At 40.5% G+C, this 17,559-nt stretch overlaps 1 protein-coding gene and 1 long non-coding RNA gene across 4 annotated transcripts; one reads left to right on the top strand and one right to left on the bottom strand.

Moving 5' to 3' along the window:
- The first annotated feature begins 421 nt into the window (after positions 1–421).
- DCAF4 (DDB1 and CUL4 associated factor 4) lies at positions 422–17,166 on the top strand. 3 transcript variants are annotated; one of them, XR_013985376.1, is made up of 15 exons: positions 594–747; positions 1,972–2,124; positions 3,253–3,341; positions 5,975–6,132; positions 6,683–6,765; positions 8,192–8,294; positions 8,616–8,759; positions 9,555–9,604; positions 10,849–10,928; positions 11,514–11,609; positions 11,685–11,782; positions 12,138–12,314; positions 12,425–12,539; positions 13,209–15,035; positions 15,077–17,166. XR_013985376.1 is itself a non-coding variant. In XM_081003050.1 (14 exons), exons 2-14 carry the CDS (start codon positions 2,015–2,017, stop codon positions 13,457–13,459), a joined length of 1,554 nt encoding a protein of 517 aa, XP_080859176.1. In that variant the 5' UTR covers positions 422–570; positions 1,972–2,014; the 3' UTR covers positions 13,460–17,166. The 3 variants fall into 3 exon arrangements, 2 of the variants coding, with proteins under 2 accessions (XP_080859176.1, XP_080859175.1); XM_081003050.1 differs by lacking the exon at positions 594–747 and adding an exon at positions 422–570 and having other exon boundaries at positions 13,209–17,166; XM_081003049.1 differs by having other exon boundaries at positions 13,209–17,166.
- Positions 3,577–5,071, bottom strand: LOC308475754. Its single transcript, XR_013985380.1, has 2 exons — positions 4,524–5,071; positions 3,577–3,721 (listed from the first exon to the last, which is right to left on the bottom strand). It is a non-coding gene; the product is annotated as an uncharacterized lncRNA (long non-coding RNA).
- Positions 17,167–17,559: the final 393 nt, after the last annotated feature.

Raw genomic sequence — 17,559 nt, 5'->3', positions numbered from 1 at the left:
AGCAGAGCATCTCTGAGGTAAGACCAAAACCAAAAACTTCTCCCGACGGCGGGACGCCGTTTCCTCAACCCGTTTCTACGAGTTGCTCGAAGCCACGCCCACATGGGTTCGTCGCGTGGCCAGAGAATCCTCCGCGCCCCGCCTACTTCTTCTGAACGGACAATACAGTAACCCCTTCCCCGCCGCCAAACAGTCACGTGACCATCAGCGAGGCAGGAGGACCGCACGCGAGTGAGGTTGGGCGGAGGGGACGCGGGGAGCTACATTACAGATACATAGTCCCGCCTCTCTGGATCTCTCCCTCTCTCTCTCCCGGCGAGGAAAACAAAACGGGATATGATCGGCACCCCGATTCGACCAATTGAAAGGCTCGAGCGGGCGGAGAGGCGGGACGAGGAAGGGAACCAATGAGAGAGCAGTTGTGAAGGGGGAAGCTGAAGGAAGTGCTGAGTCGAAGTAGCTTAAAGCTTCCGAGTGAACGGGCGGCGGGGGCGGGGGGCGAGGCAGAGAGCAGTTTTCCCTGCCACGTCGCTGCTGGAGGTGTCTGGAACCTTGAAGATCAAAGATTAGGTGGGATGTGCGTGCGCGCGCACGTGGTCGCTAGCAGAGGGAGGAGCTGGGAGGAGGAGGAGCAGAAGCTGGGAGGAGGAAAGGCAGGAGTAGGAGCGACTCCTTGACCACTGCCAGAGTTTTGAGGGAAACGGAGCTGGAAGGAAGGAGGCTGCTGACGGCTGCTGCTTGAGGCTGGTAGGACGGAGTCCGGGGGGGGGGAGCGGGAAGTTATGGGTCTTTGCTTCACTCCTTGAAGCGGGAAGGGCAGAGGCTGCCGAGTTTGTGGACTTCCCACAGGCACCCTGGTTGGCCGCTACGGCCCCCTCGGCACAAATTCGCTGGTTTTTTTCTCCTCTGACTTTAGTTGTGGGTTAGGTTATGGTTGGGTTATGATAATTTTAGCTTATATTTTAGTGCTCAAGATTTAATGTATATTTTTAACTGCTGCTAAATCTGAATGGTCTCTGTTAAACCCAGTTGCAATTCAATGTATTCCTGTTGTGTTTTATGATTTTTCTGATCTTGTAAGTGAGCCGGAACTGGTCTGTGACTGTAATAATAAAATTCATTTTAATTGTTGGGTTGGATAGCCTTTCGTCCTCTTAAAGAGACCCTTGACTTAATCTAACCATAAAAATAATAGTTACAGGTAGTAGCCGTGTTGGTCTGCCGTAGTCGAAACAAAATAAAAAAATACTTCCAGTAGCACCTTAGAGACCAACTAAGTTTGTTATTGGTATGAGTTTTCGGGTGCATGCACATTTCTTCAGATAGTCTGGCTTGTATAAAAATAAACAACTTCCATGAAAGCCGGTATAGAAACAGTTTCCATTAAAGTCGGCCTAACAACACAATTGCAGTACAAGGCTAATAATACTAAGACAAAACTAACTAGTAGTAGGAATAGCCAATACCTATATCCTAACAGAAAGCTTGTTACGGGTTTCACGTGCTGTCTTAAATGAATCAGAGAGTAAGTTGGATGAATGTTATTGTGCAGCGGCTTGGATCCAGAGAGTTGCTTTACTGGAGCTCTGGTTTTACTGCTAGCCCAGTGGACTTCTTTCCTTTTTTTTTTTTTTTACATGTTGTATGTACAGTGCTTCAGGATGAGAACAGAAATTGTGCGGCGGGGCGGAAGGCCCCATTAGCTAAAGTGGTGCTTCAGGTTAAGAACAGTTTCAGGTTAAGAACGGACCTCCAGAACGAATTAAGTACGTAACCAGAGGTACCACTGTATCACAAACTACTTTTTGAAATAATTTCCCCAAAGAATCCTGGGGGAGCTACAATTCTCAGCAGCCTTTAACACGCTACCATTCCCAGGATTCTTTGGGGGAAGCCATGTGCTTTCGGGGTGTATGATGTGGCCGTGAACACAGAATTTAAAGCAGCTGAATTGAGGTGTTATTTGTGTAGAGCTCTTCAAAACTGCGGAAAGTTGTACTGTACAGTGCACAGAATGAAACGAAACTGTTGGCGAGGCAGAATCTGCTGGCGAGACAATCGAAGGCCAGGTCCCAATCAGACTTGGAGGATACGCCACCGCTGGACTTCTTCAGCAAGGCTAGGGTAGGTGATGATACTTTCAAATTTTTAAGGATTAATGCTTTAAATAGAATGGATGAGTCTTGGATATTTACAGTGAAAGTCGACGCTTAAATATTGGCACAATAGTTGCCCCGCCGCACTCAGTTTGCAACTCAGTGCTGCAGAACATCAGTGTCGGTGTCCATTGGAGGAAGCAGAAAAACTGAAACATTAATTTTTTTCATGCACTTTCTACAGTGGTTTACAGAAATAAATATGCAGATAGTTAAGAAAAGTAATAATAAATATGCAGACAATTTAAAATATTTTCTATAATTTTAAATTTTATGTGATTTCAATTTGTACGTATAATTGCTGTAAACCGCTTTCATTGTTTTTATGAATTTGAAGTATACAAGTACTTTTTTAATAAAATAAATATATAAACAATGAAGCGTTTTGGCCCTTAAGCATTATCTAAGAAGGTCTTTAGGGTTTTATGTTAATTTTTTCTTCACAGTTCATATGTGATATATGCCTTTTAGATGAAAATGGCTAATTTTTTGATTGCCCCTATTAAAACAGATAGCAAACTAACTAATGTTTGTGTGGACGTCACTCCGAGTCAATAGTAAATTATCTGAAGTATGTATGTTGCTCTGGATAACTCTGTAGAGATTAGGTAATCTGTCTATAAACTGTATACACAAAGTAAAATTGATTCCTATGTTGGGATAGAGTAGACCATGGGACTTAACATTTGGTTATTGTAAGCAGTGTTGTAGGAGGACTTGGAAGTGAAAGATCCAGGGGGATATTGGACGAGGTGGAATTTGAATATTATACTGAGAGGTGGGGCATTTTTCCAATGTGGGAGGGAAAAGAAATGTAATAGCGGGGGAGAGAGAGAGAAAGCAGGGGACATGTTCCCTTTTCTTATTCCACTCTCTTCCTCAGTGTCCCCCAACAAAATTGAGTTCCCCAATAGAACACTGGAGTAGGTGGCTTTATATTGCTCAGGGTAATGACATTTCTTGAAATTAGTTTCCTGCTTTTTTATTCACTCTTAACCTTTTCACTGATAGTTAATTCGATATTTGTACTTGTTTAATATTTAACCCACCAAATATTTTATGGAATCTTTCTTACTTATGTATCTCCTCCTTATAGACAAGAACCACGACTGCACCCAGACACTGGCGAAGATGAATCTGCCTCCACTGCATTATCTGAAATACTCTCGAACATGCCACCACCTGGTAAGGAATTTACCAAGAAAGTTCCCACTGCTTTCATGAGTTTGAGACCTTTGACATGTATTGTCACTCAACTTTTCAAAGGGTGCCTGCCGCCTGTGTCTAAGGAATATTTTAATCAGTTTTTAAATATTGACAAGTTAAATTGACAAATGGAAAGTAGCGGCTTTCTTGAAGTCAAATCTTTTTTTCAAACGATAAATATATAAACATTTTTTTCAAACATAATTCACATAAATGAGTATTTCAAGGCCTTGCCATGCCATCTTTATTAATACAGGTTTCTTTAGGGTGCTTCTGCCAGACATGTTGTCAACTTCAGCAACTGAGAATGAGGTTTCCATCTTCATTTCTGTACATAAGAACTGCCCTGCTGCATCAACCTGCATGATTGACAAATAATTCCATTACTAAATTCATAGGGTTAATATGCGGTTTAGAGATTCTCACATTCTGGCAATGTCAACAGGGATGAGTGGGGGACAATTGCCATATCTGGTCAGATAGAAATCAGGTACATCTGTCCAGAGCAACTTCTTGGAAAGTAAAGCTGAAAATAATACATGTTCATATTGTAAAAGGAGTTAACCTCCCTGCAGCCTTTTGGAGACGGCCAGTATAATGTGCTAAAAAAGTTGTGTGCAAAGTTAAAGTAATCTTAAAGAATGACTATGCTGTCTCTATTCCAATTGGTGAATGCAGTAACTTTGATTTGCTGCTTTCATTGTAAGTAGCCAAGGTGGATACAAATCAATGATTTAAAAAAATTAAAAAATGATTTTTTAAAAATTTAAATTGGATTTTTAAAAATAAAATGCTTTTGGGGGAAAAAATCTTTCTAAAGATAGTTTTCTAATAAGGATCTGTTTTTAATTATGTAGCATGAGGCTTTATATGCAATGTTTAAATTTTTTGGTAAATGAATTTCATTAATCCATTCACAATGTCATGCTCTTCCAGAGGTTTCTGTAAGATTATTTGGGGCAGTTTTTCTAACAAGAAGATATTATCACAGATGCTTGTTTTTGCAGTTCTCAGAAGTGTGAATTTGTGTCTGCCGATATAACCTGCCTTTTCGTCACAGAAAAAATGTTATAAACATACAGAGTTGAGGAAAAAATTTAAAAAAAAAAAAAACTCCCATTGTGCCTTTCCAAATTTACATACACAGAATCAACCCCATACCTCTTAAATGCTGAATTCCAAGAGGTTCAATGAATAGATTGTTTGGAGTGGAATAGATCTGCACAAGTAGCTAAGTGTGAATCTGTAAAAATGAAAGTGCAACCTCGTGCGCAGAAAGTGCAACCTCGTGCTCAGAAAACTCCACAAGTCTTGGGATCTTTGTGTAATAATTGTGCAAGTCAGTTGTTTAACCACATCAGTTAACAACATGGATACATATGCTATAATGTTACTGTTTTAGTTAAATAAATTGTTTAAATTGTTATTAAGGAAATGGTTATTTTTCTCCTTCCAAAAAAGTACAGCAGAAAAGTTGTCCAAATATAAATAGTTAAATTATTAAACCTCACAATAATTTCATAATTATCTATGTATTTCTAATAGTATAACCAAATCAGTAATTTTTGCTATAACAATAAAAACTACTCTGAAAATTTATTATTCCAAAAATGAGAGCTTCATCTGGTTGTAAATATTAAGATTATACCAGGAAGCATGAGTCTTTTTGTAAAAAGATTATTTAAATCAAGTCTTTTTTTAAAAAAACTATTTATTTGATTTGATTAGATGTTCATACAAACATTAATACACATACATTTGCAACCATAATAACAACAAAAAGAAAAAAGGATAAGAAGAAAAACAAAAGAAAAAAATTAAGGTAAGAAAGAAGTACATAAAATAGGTGGATGATAATACACCTTTGTGACTTCCCTCCACCAGTGCTTGTCATTTTTTCATTCAAGTTCTTATTTACATTGCAAATAATGTATCACTACATTATTTCTTTTAGTATACTATTATATTATCATGACAAATTTACGAGCTTAGTCTAAACATACCAGCATGTTATCTTTAGAGCAGTGTTTGCTCATGTACTCTTTGAACCATAACCATTGTGACCTTAATTTCTGATGTGTTTGATATCTTATTGCCGCAGTTAATTTTGCCAGTTCTATAAATTCTGTTAATTTATATAGCCAATCCTCTTTTGTGGGTATATAATTTCCTTTCCAGTTCTTTGCAAGGAGTAACCTGGCTGCTGCTGTTGCATAAAAGAGTGATTTTTTCCTTTCTTCTGGTATCTCATCTCCTACTATACTTAGTAAGAATGACTCTGGTTTTCCCCCTAAAGATATCCTGAGCATCCTTTTTAGTTCCTCATGGATGCATCCATCCTATTTAAATCAAGTCTTACTGGCTAGTGATTTAAATCATGATTTAAATCAAATCCACCCTGTAAGTAGTAGCTACAGTTGTCCTTTGCTTTTATATTTATTTGTAAGAAAACTACCAACTACTTCCTTGTGTTAAACTGCAATGGCGGATGCTTATCCTACCACAGAAAGTAATTGTATGAAGTCCTACAAATGTTTGTCCATTGTTATGCAGTGTAATCTATGGGGAAGATGGAAGAGGGTTCTGCTAACAGTGTTTGATTTCTTTTTAAGAATTACCAGGATTTTACTACGATCCTGAAAGGAACCGCTACTTTCGCTTGCTTCCTGGGCATAACAACAGCAACCCTCTCACCAGTGAGAGTATTCAGCACAGAAGGATGGAGTGTCAAAGGCTAAAGCTCTTGGAGGAGGAGGAGAAATGCATGAAGGTGAGCTGTTGCACTTAATTGTTCTCTCAAATTAGGTTCACTTAACGCGTAAGGTCTTTGCCATCAGCTGCTTTCAGGGTACGTAATTCTATGCCGGATTCTGGTTTCTGATTTAAGTTTACACGTTTCTCTTACGTATGAAAATCTTATTGTTCAAACTTTAATTCATAAATTGAAAGCTTACATTATTCATTTGATTAAACATAGAACAAAATTATGTGAAGTCCACACACTTGCTCGATGCAAGAGTGACAATTGTACATGAAGAGTTCATGGAGTTGTATTCAATGAAGTCATTGGATGAACAACTTCCAGTGGTGCAATGGAACTTCCTACCCTTTGTCCTTCTGAAAGCCCCCCCCCCCAAACCCTGCTTTGGGAGTTCCCCCATTCCTCCAGAGCAGGATGGTGTTTGTGTGTACTCAAGCACACATGTGGAGGTTGGGAAATTCCATTGTGTGATAGTTCTGCTTATGGTTTTGTTGGATTCAGCCCATGATTTTTTTAAGCACAAGGAACATGATTGTGCACTTTCACCATTTTTAAACAGAAAGCATCCAGGTCTGGGCTGAACTCTTCAATCGTTTTACGCAAGAGGCAGTTAGGTTTGCCTAGCTCTATCAACTATCGCAGGTAAGATGATTTAACATTACTTTTATGTTGCAAAGCTCTTTTTCTTAAGCTCTGTGGAAAAGGGGAACTTCTCTAACAGACCAGAGTGACTACAAGGTGCCCAATTACTGAATATACATTGTTGCTTATGGGTTTATTTGTATCAGATTCTACAGCATGTGGAGCATGGATCTACAACATACCTTTCACATTTATTTGGTTTGCAGCCTACCTAAAACCTCTTTTGCTTGATTTGGTGGAAGAGATAGTTATCAAAGTACGTTTTTGATCAAATGGTAATCTTTCTCTGTTCGTAGTATTTTAAAAACAATCTGTAGTTCTTGTATATAAGTTACTTATACTCCATTTTTATCCCGTCCTTCCTCCCAAAGGGCAGCCTTTATTAGACTAGATTTTATTTCAGCTTAACAGTCTAATTGTTGCTGTCACTGAGGGTGATATCCAGCTAACTCACTTGTAAATGCATTTGCGCGATTCACCTTACAAGCCCCATCAGCAAAAGCCCTATGCGAGGGCTTCCACTTGCGTGATGGGGCTTTCCCTTGTCTCTCCTCCCACCACTGTATGCCACCTGAAATTGACTGGTGGGGAGGTGGAGGTGAACCCCCAGAGCAGTGAAGGGGGGGGGTCGTCGATCCATCTGGCAAGTTGATAGGGGAGGAACCACCTATTCAAATCAGCAGGCTTAAGTCTCCTTTGAGTATGGTGAACATTGGGTATCATCTATGGAATTTCATTGATGTTGATAAGCAATACACTGCAATTTATTCTCCCCCCCACTATTGGACTTTGCACTGGAAATGATAGGTTTGGGAACGCTCAGATACAATCCTATGGCTAGTTGGTGGGGAAATATGAAAGCATTTTAACCACCCATCTGTTAATGCCTTGTCAGACTCTACTGGCAGAATAGAAGGGAGTACAGAGTGCAGTCCTTCCATTACCATGTGTAAAATATTTTTTAAAATACTTTGGTTTTTCATTTCCTTCCTGTTGGAAACAAGGGGCCGGCTACATTTAGATAAAGTTCAGAAGTGTATGTAAATCTCCTAGTTTTGGAATGTTATCAGGAAACCAGGAGGGCTTTGGACCCAAGCAGCTTCCTAGAATGTCCCCACCCTTTTGACCCTGCATCATGTTGGGCCAAGGTGTCAGAGGAAGCTGGTGCCATTGGAGAAAGATGCTCCGACACTGGTTCTCCCTGACCCACAGTTCTGTTTGTTATGTAGAAGGGTTAGATCTGATCTGTCCTATGACTGCTGCTACACCATCTCCAGGGGCCACAGGACAGCACTCTTAATTTATCTGATCACACTAAAATAACACTTGATTGTTAGCACTGATACTGGCTCTCATACTGATTTTGGCTTTGTTGACATTAAATGCTAGTTTCCTTGGTTGTTCTCTTTTCCTCGTTCTGACGTAGGTCGATCCATGAATTAAAAGTGAATTGCATGCAGAGAAGGAAATTGGAAATTGAGACCCCAGATTCCTCTATTTGTGGAAGCAACAATTTTAAATTGATAATGGTAAGTTGGAGGGGTTTTGTTTTGTTTTTTTACTTATGTTAGGACAGTCATTTATCTTGGTATTAAGGTTGCAATGTGATCTTACAGCAATAATGATCTCTTCCAGATGCATCCATGGGTACTTTCAGAAATTCTTCTGCCATTCATTTGGAAGAATGGCAGCTACTAGCTGGATCTTGGGGCAGGGTGGGTGGCAGGGGGGCATTTGGCAACTGATCTTTCTGTAACATTTTGAGAGGAGCTTGCGATTTTCTTCATTAGTGGAAGAGCCATCCTTGGGGAAAAAGTAACCCCTCAGCAATCCACCCCTTGCTTTTGCAGGCAGACAGTGCCTCTGAAAGAATATTCACTGTGAATGATGTCGAGCATGGAGGATGTAAATGTGGTATTGTCAACCTCAGTGGTTTGGGGAAGAATACTCTTACTGTGGAAATGTATGACAACCTGTATTTTACAAACCGCAAGGTACTGCTCTGTCCTTCTTTCAAGTTTAGAATTTATTTATTCTCTTTAACCCTAACTATTGAGACCAAGCAGAAATGTGGAGCACTTAAGTCGATTTCTGAATATCAGTTGCTGGGGAACAACACTTGGAGAGGACCAATTTACTTGTGTTCTGCTTATGGGCTTTCCATAGCCATCTGGTTTGACCACTATGGGACATGGGATGTTGAACTAGATAAGCCTCTGGTCTCATAAGCTGGTCTGCTCTTGTGTGAGAGCCTAGCCACAGTTATCTGTGTTCCAGGTTAGATTATTGTAACTCATATGTGGTTTGAATATGGAAGCTCTTTTCAGAATTCAATTGCAAGACTGCTAAACCAAGACCAGACATTGGGAACATGTTTCATCTCTGCTTAAACAAGTTTTTGGAGGGTGGAAAATCAGTCCTTATAACCATAGGGATGAGACGCTTTTCCAAAGATTGCAGTGCAGTTTACAGTATAAAAGCACAAAATGCCTAACATTAAAAAAAAAAGAAATATTTACACACATCCCACACAAACACACTTTTAAAAGGCCATAAATTGTTTAATAGCCAAAGGCCTGGTTAAAGAGCTGTGCCAATCTGTATGAAATCTATGGATTCTCATTTATTAACTAGATTGTGTTCAGCTTCTTATTCATTTTCAGGGGGTGGGGGGAGCAGGGTTATACTTTCATCACTAGCCTGTTCAGTTAATCTATCTGCATTCATATATCCTTGTTCCAATAGGCATTTTCTGTTTGTTTGTTTGTTTGTTTTTGTTTATTTTCAAGGTGAATTCTGTGTGTTGGGCCTCACTAAGTCATCCGGATTCCCATGTGTTATATCCTTCTTATAAAAAAATTAAGTGCTATCGACTGTCTGGCTCCAAAGCATGGAGCCCGGGTGGCCCTGTAGTTTTCGCTGGAGCTGAGGATGATGAAACAATCGCTGACACTGCTAGAGCACCGGTGGCTGAAAACTCATTCCGAGTCAGACCGAACACTGGTTAGAGCTCAATGTTGAGCCTACCAAGTGGTGATAGCGACGGCGAAGAGGACCTTCTTCACCGCTTCTATTGCATCTGTAGAGAACAGCAGCAGGAGACTCTTTTCAAGTGGTTCACAATCTAGCGGAACCACCTTCACCATCAGGGCCTTGTGACGACCCCAATTATCTCCTGCAACGATTTTGAAAAGTTCTTTGCAGATGGTCGCTCAAATTCAGAAAGAGGTAGACTCCACGGTGGGATCCAGGCTGGGGTGGAAGAGTGCTAGGGTCCTGTCTGGTGATGTTGCATGAGATCAATTCCAATGAGGATGTGAACAGGCTGCTTGGACAAGTGAAACCAACCACATGTCTCCTGGATCCTTGCCCATCCTGGCTCATAAAAGTGAGCCGGGCTGGGCGATGGGCTCCGCAGGCTGGTGAATGCTTCCCTCCGTGAGGGAGCCTTCCCAGACCCGCTGAAAGTGCCGGTTATTAAACCGCTTCTTAAAAAACATCTTTGGACCTGGCCAATATGGCCAACTATCGCCCAGTCTCAAATCTTCTGTTTTGGGGCAAGGTGATTAAACGGGTGGTTGCTGAACAACTCCAGGCATGCATGGAGGATGTGCACCATTTAGACCCCTCCCAAAAAACATGAAAATCGTGTTCTCTTCAGTATGACTCTAGAAAATTCAGTTTTCTGTTCTGGGGCTTTGAACATAAATTAAGTAACGCTACTGCAATGTTTTTGTGCTTTGTGGTAAGAAAGAGGAGGAACATGATTTCCATCATTTATCTGTTTTTTCCTTCTGTTTATTCTTAGTATCCATGCTAAAAGTAGGGAGCAGAGATTGGAGACATTGGTTTAAATGGGGGTGGGGAACCCCGTAAGTTAACACTTTTATCTATGATGGTTTCTTGATAGTGCATGTTGTACATCTTGAAATGCTCTGAAATCTCCTGTTTTCTAGTGAAATATTTATTAGTGCAACGGTGGCAGAGGGAGATCTGCCTCTTGGGCTGATTTAAAGTGACACATTCTGTTCCTGCGAGAGCTGTCTGTATTGTCTCTTTAATATCCTTAACTACCTCCATCAAGCTGTGCCTCATGGGCATTGCAGAAACTCTCGGCTGTGCCAGCCTGCTTCCAGCATCTTTGTTCAATAACTCTAATGCAGGTAGTGTATATCTGTTGGGTGAAGTCTTAGGCATGCAGAGATCCTATATGAGACATACCAGTTTTACAGTTCTCAAGTATGGTTTTTCTGAGTGTTATAAGAATAACACTGACATTGCCTTATGTCCAGGCCTCTGGCTTTTGTTGGCTTAGTTTAGGTAACTAGTCAGTCTTCTGTAAGTAATTGTTTTGCTCCCTTTATTGAACATGGTTTTTAAAATTATGTCCGAAGCACGTTGCTAATGTTCAGCAAGCATATGCTTTGGGTAGAGGGCATACTTATAAAAGATGGGATTTAGGGATGCATCGTGCAATTTATTCATCATAATTCCTTCCTCAGAGCAGTTTGACTAAAGTAAATGAGACTGCTTTGGTCTAAGTGGATTATGGCCTTGCTCCCTAGCAGGCATTGGGTCGTCAGTTAAGCAGTTCAGTGTGGCAGAAGCTCTTCAAGTGTTTTTTGCATTTGAATGTTTGGAAGATACAGTGGTGTGAATAATAAAAGATAGGTACCCTATACCGTTTTTGGGAGACAAACCTGGTGTTGAGGATGCTTTGCTAATGGCTTCTTCCTTTTTCTTTTTAGGAGACCAGCCTGGAATGTTGTGCAGCTTCAAGATCTCCACAGCCTGGTCCTGTGCTTGGTGTCTGAATCCTCAGGCTGATAATTACTTTAGCACAGGTAAGGTGCAATACTTTACCACTATCATTATGGAGCTAATTACTTGTCTGGTGCTGACATTTTGTTTCATCTTAGGTTTAAGTCAACAAGTCCATGTGACCAATGCAGTGACCGGTCATCGTCAGATATTTTCTATCAGCAGCGATGCTCTTGCACAGCAGTTTGCCACCCAGGTAGGAGAGACTTTTTGTGCAACAAGCAGACCCAGGCAATGATAGCCCTGAATTTCTGTGGTTAATGTTGTCACCACTCAACTTAAACAAGCTTTGAGGATACAGTAAAGTTGTACTATGGAGTAGAGCACTGAGCTTTGGTGGAGAAAACCTGGGTTCAGATCCTAGTCATTGAATTTGCCTGGTTTTCTTTGGTTGGTATCATGTAGCTTATTTCAGATGGTTGTTGCTTGGATAAAATGGAGGTGGGGGAACAGCCCAGGTACACAACCCCTCGCTACCCAAGAAGAAGGGTTTGGTTACAAGTAGTAAGGCAGTGTTGAAATCCACTGAATTTGTTCTTTGGTTTTTATAGGCTCCAGTGCTGTATAATGGCTGCCGTTCAGGGGAGATTTTCAGCATTGATATCCGCCGCCCCATGAATACAGGGCAAGGGTTGAAAAGCCTCCGGCTGTTTCATGACTCGGCAGTCACATCTGTGAATCTTCTGAAGGATGAGCAGTACCTCTTGGCTGCAGACATGGCAGGCCGGGTAGAGATCCAGTTTGTTTCACGAAATATTCCATGAATACTGTTTTTACTGCCTTGCCTAAGCATTCCAAGGATGTGATGTGTTTGTTCTCTTACTCTGTCCATTTACAGATAAAACTCTGGGATCTGAGAAAACTAAAATGTGTGAAAGAATATCATGGTCATCACAATGAACACAGCATTCTGCCTTTGCATGTCAATGAGGAAGAAGGGCTTCTTACAGCAGGTAGGGCACATGGTCATGCACAAAATGGAGTTTGCCTAAAAAAGGCTGTTGAGACAAAGCTGTCTGCCGTTGTTTTTGACAAATGTTTTATATATCTCTAGGGCTGTGTAGTGAGAGTTTTTCCATCGTTGTTCAGCCACTGGATCCAGTGCATTTCACTCACAGTAACTGTACCAAGTCAAAATATTGGTCCATCTGCCTTAGTGTTGTCCACACTGGCTGGCAGCAGCTGCCCAGTGTTTCAAACAGACTTATATAACCTATAAATAGAAAATAATGCTGTCCTGCATTTGAATTGTGAAGAAATCTTAATAGCTGACAGGAAACATGCCCAGGACTCCACAAAATGTTTCTAGTCTGCTGACCCAAATTTTCAGAAAATTTCTCCTCTCTGGGAGATTCAATTGCCCTTTCTTCCACATATGTATCTCCTGGGCCTTTTGTTCTCCACAAATGGCTGAGCTTTATCCTTGGCCTCTGATGTTGCTGGCCACCATCTCCATAAATCCACAGTCAGTCCCATCCTCCTGGCATAACTCTTGCAGCTGCAGCAAGCAGCCTCGCATGATTGAGGAGACAGGGAGGTGTAAATGTAAATGTAACAAGTATTTCATTAAATGGATGTAATGGGCTGTTAGGTGCTAGAATTTTTGTTTTTTCCTTCCTCAGTGGGTCAGGATTGTTATACACGAATTTGGAGTCTCCAAGACGCTCACTTGCTACGGACTATACCTTCTCCACATCCATTTTCCACTGACTCCATCCCAAGTGTGGAGTTTTCATCACATCTTGGAGGCTCCCGAGGGGTTCCCGGCTTGCTTATGGCTGTCAAGCAGGATCTCCATTATTTCTCCTACAAAACAGACGATCCATATTGTCTGTCTGCCACAGAAGAGGACAATTCCACTCCACCTCAGTGATGGAGAACAAAAATGTGGAGGCTGTCTGCCCTGCATATTGTTGTACGGAGATGGGCTGTGGTTCTTTCCTTTAACATTCTTTATTTTCTTATTTCGTGAACACTTTTCTCCTCCGTTTTCATATTTCAGAATATTGTGAATAAAGTCATGGGAGCATTTAGTTGCTTTTGCTATTTTCAAACACAGTTCTTTGATTTTTATTGCATATTGTCAGCTTCAGATGTTGAAACTCATAGAAGAAAAAATTCAGTATACCTGCGTCCTCAGATATGCCACTTTACAGTTTCCATGCTACATGCTTGCTCCTAATTGTTTACTTGGAGAGCTTATAGGTTTTATATAAGCCCACAGAAATAGTAGAACAGTGCTGGCTATCGAGGAAGGGTGCTTTCATCGGCAGTGCAAGCAACCTGCAGGAATATTGCCCATGCCATGCAGAATGGCTGCTGTTCTGGAAATCCTGATTATACCTACCATTCTTGCTTCTGGGCTGAACATGTTCAGTTCCAGTTACTGAGCTTGCTGATTACTCAATACATAATATTTTTCTTGCTTCTGTAATTTGCTAGAAATGCTTACCAAAAGCTATGCCATCTTGCAGAGTCTCTGAGGTGGGTCTGCTCGTGTTCCCAACGTCCTAAGAACTAGAATTATCTGAGAGATATTTCAAGTGACATAAATCAAGCACAACAAATACTTGCTTCCCAAAGTATGTTTCTACTGTGATGGATAGGGAACAAGTACGTGCAGTTTTGTGCTAAACCTGACCTGTTCAGCACACCATTTTACGCTTTTTAAAATAAGTGGATTTAGATTTTATTTTGACTGTTCTTCGGCAACTTTGCTTACTGAAATCTAGATAAGATTTTTTTGTGTTAAACTCAAATGTTTAAGAATTTAAGCGAAAGTTTGTTATTTGTTGCTGCTGCTGTTTTTAGAGATTCTGCATCTTCATCATTCCACGATGAAAATGTTTCTTAAAAAATAAAGGGAGACTGAAGTTCTTAGTGGATGGTGGATTTGAATCCGCAGATCCATTCCAGCACAATAACAAATATTTTTGCAAAGTCTCTGGAAAAGTGGTATGGTTTTTAAGACAACAGCAGCTGAAGGAGGAATTTAATTATTTTACTTGGAGCTCAGATAGCAGCATGTCTGATGACACCTAATCTACAATAGCAGCTTGTAGTTCTAAAACGAGTAAGGAGTGAGAGACGGGCTGCCAAAGTGGGCTGCCGCCGCACCAGAACAGAAATTGAGACTCTGTTGCCCACCTTTGAGGGCTTGGAAGACAGTTTTGGAAATATCAGCACAGCTTTTGCTGAGATAACTGTTAAGCATCATTTTCAAAGGCTCCAAAAAAGCCTACCAGAACTCAAAAGACAAGACTTTTGATGTGGAAAACAGTTCTGGGTGTTCTCATCTATGGTTTTAATGAGCATTTGGAACAGGATATGACAGGTGTTTATGGCTTGCAGATGTATTTGATTTGAAGGTCCCCCAGGGGTGTGGATTTGAGTATACTCATTGAGTTAACTTTTCCACTGGAGTGGCAAGTGGGACTTAATGACATATTGTAGTTAGCATTCAAAAACAATATAAGGCACTTATTCCTAGATGTAAAGTGAAAACCTTCCTTACCAATGAGGATCAGCACAGTATTTCAAGACTGATCTGCTGGGCTGTTTCATTGCAGGGAACAATTTTCATTTAAGTGGGTCATTGAATCCTTAAGATACTTAGGTGTACAAATACCTACTCAGTTGTCAAAACTGTAATTTCATACTACAGGCAACCACCACATCAACCCCCTGGAGAAGGAGAATCTGGAATATGATGCTTTTGAATGAACTGTATAACTTGTGACTTTGTGCATAAGCATAACCGAGAGTCTGTTCCATGTTCAAAATATTTTAAGACACTGTAGGCTTTTTTGACGAGTAGGAATAAATTAAATATTTTGGACTGGAGGTTCTGAATGTGGCTCTCCCAGACATCCCTTTAGTGTGCACCAAGTTCCCTCACCATTCCTTCTTTATTATTATTATTAATTGGGATTCCTTGGTGCTTGCTATTCCTTTCTGCCTTCACACCCCGTGTAGACTAGGACCTGGGTAGCCAGGGTTGAAATCCTGCCCTGGGCCAGTCACTGTCTTTGTCACAACAGCCTTGTGAGGCAGGTTAGATTAAGATTAGAGGGTGGGAGAAACCTTGCGCTCCTTAAAGGAAAAGTGGAATACGTAGAATGAATAAATAAAAATTCTTTATAGGATTGGAAAGGAAGAGAGAGTAGCAGGTGGTAGAAGCCTGTGCATCTTAGCCTCCTGCTACTGCCTAGTAATTCTGAGGGATCAGGGGAATGACCAGGAGTGCTTTGCTTAGAGGTGGGGACAGGTATCTGCTTTTTTAAAAAAGCTTTGGCCAGTTCTTGTGGTTGGCCTGTTGTTTTGGCCCATAAACCTCTCCAGATAGGTTTCTGCAGCAGCTTGAATCCTAAGCTGGTAGCAGGCACTCCTAGCCACTGGCTCTTCCACAGAGTCCAAGAGAACCACCAAACTGTATTCTTGCCCCTTGAGAGGAATGCAACCCTATCCTGATAAGACACAACAGTGAAGACTCTCTGGATGACCTTCCCAGTGCTTTCATGTAGAGAAATCATAAATGTGTCACCATAAATCAGTTAATGGAAGAATGGTGACTTGCAGTTACCTTTTTCAGAAGGGGAACAGTAGGCTTGGGGAAAATATGATTGTTTTTACTGAATCTGTAAAACAGACTTTGATATTTCTCTTATGATACATTGAATCTTTACATTGAAATAATGTATGGTGAAGGCTGAATTCAAATACTTCATTGTAAACAAAAGAAGAAATGCTTCATTTTTTAAACCAGTATCTAAGCCTATCTTTCCATTTGCCAGCTGCCACGTTGGAAACAAATAATAACTTTGTCACGGAATAGTTGACTTGAAGCCTTTAATTTTGTAACTTTTTTTGGTATGTTTTGGCATGGTTACTTCATCTTACTACAGCCGAATCCCAGACTGAGAAACGCACCTGTGTCCTGGGTGAACCATGCACTGCGCCTTGTAGAATATGTAAACCAGGAAAATCCCATTTTGTGGGGCTGTTTATGGTATGGTGTGTGAAGAATATTTATTTCATTTTATACAAAACCTATAATGTGGGATTTAAACTTCAGTTTGGCAGGGGTGTATCACCTTTTCCTACTTTCTTTATAATGGCAAGCCAAAGACACTTCAGTAATTTGTATTATCTTATGACAATTCCTTTGTGAGCAGACACCTACTTTTGGCTTCCCATTTAAATTCCCATCTTGGCTGTGAGCCCTGGGAGAGCTGTTCCCTGCCCTGCAAGCCTATTCCCACTTGGTCTGGAAAGACCTGGGCCCGGACTACTTGAGCTACAAAAGCTGAGGCCGCTGAACAGACTTTGGGGCTCTACTGACTGAGGTGGGGGGGGGGGTTGTTGCTGTTACTTTTTATTTTTATTTTATTTTTTGTATTTTTATGTTGATGTTATGATTTATATGGATTTTTTTTAATGTGGTTGTGTACTTTTTGATGTTTTATTGTTTATGACTACTTTTAATAAGTATGTATTTTTCATTTTGTAAGCTGCCATGAGCATAGTTTCAACTATGGAAAGGTGCCATACAAATAAAATTATGTATATATGTTTGGAAAATCTGCTAATTTTTATTTGTATTTTTTTGTGCTAGTTACTCCTAGCTGTACTAATTTAGCACCAATACACACATCTCTTTTTGTCAACAGATTATGAAAAGGGTGTAACTAAAGTCCATGGCAAAGGTTGATATTTTTGGCATATAAGCCCTTCTTACTGATAAAATCCCAGTTATGAGATGGGAAGCAGCAAGGTGGAAAGGGAAGGAGAGAAGGCTTTTCAGATATCTTGCCTTCCTTTTATTGACTTTGTGTACACTAAACTTAATTTGGACATTCATAGTTGTTATGTTAGCCTGGTACATTTGCTTATTTGTCTTTTTTTTTTTTAAGGAAGATGAATGCCATTTCCCCGAGGCTCCCTTAGGCATATCCCTCTAATGCAGAGGTTTTC

Source organism: Podarcis pityusensis, assembly GCF_964106645.2.
Source record: "Podarcis pityusensis genome assembly, chromosome: 1".
Classification (NCBI taxonomy): Eukaryota; Metazoa; Chordata; class Lepidosauria; order Squamata; family Lacertidae; genus Podarcis; species Podarcis pityusensis.
The sequence above is the reverse complement of the archived record's forward strand: the minus strand, read 5'-3'. Positions and strand labels throughout refer to the sequence as shown.

What these genes read in the sequence shown, in the direction of transcription:
- DCAF4 (XM_081003050.1), top strand. Translation starts at nt 2,015, where the DNA reads ATGAAACGAAACTGTTGGCGAGGCAGAATCTGCTGGCGAGACAATCGA. An exon ending in ACAATTTTAAATTGATAATG is followed by an intron (nt 8,295 to 8,615) that starts GTAAGTTGGAGG and finishes TTGCTTTTGCAG; the next exon opens with GCAGACAGTGCCTCTGAAAG. An exon ending in CTGCAGACATGGCAGGCCGG is followed by an intron (nt 12,315 to 12,424) that starts GTAGAGATCCAG and finishes GTCCATTTACAG; the next exon opens with ATAAAACTCTGGGATCTGAG.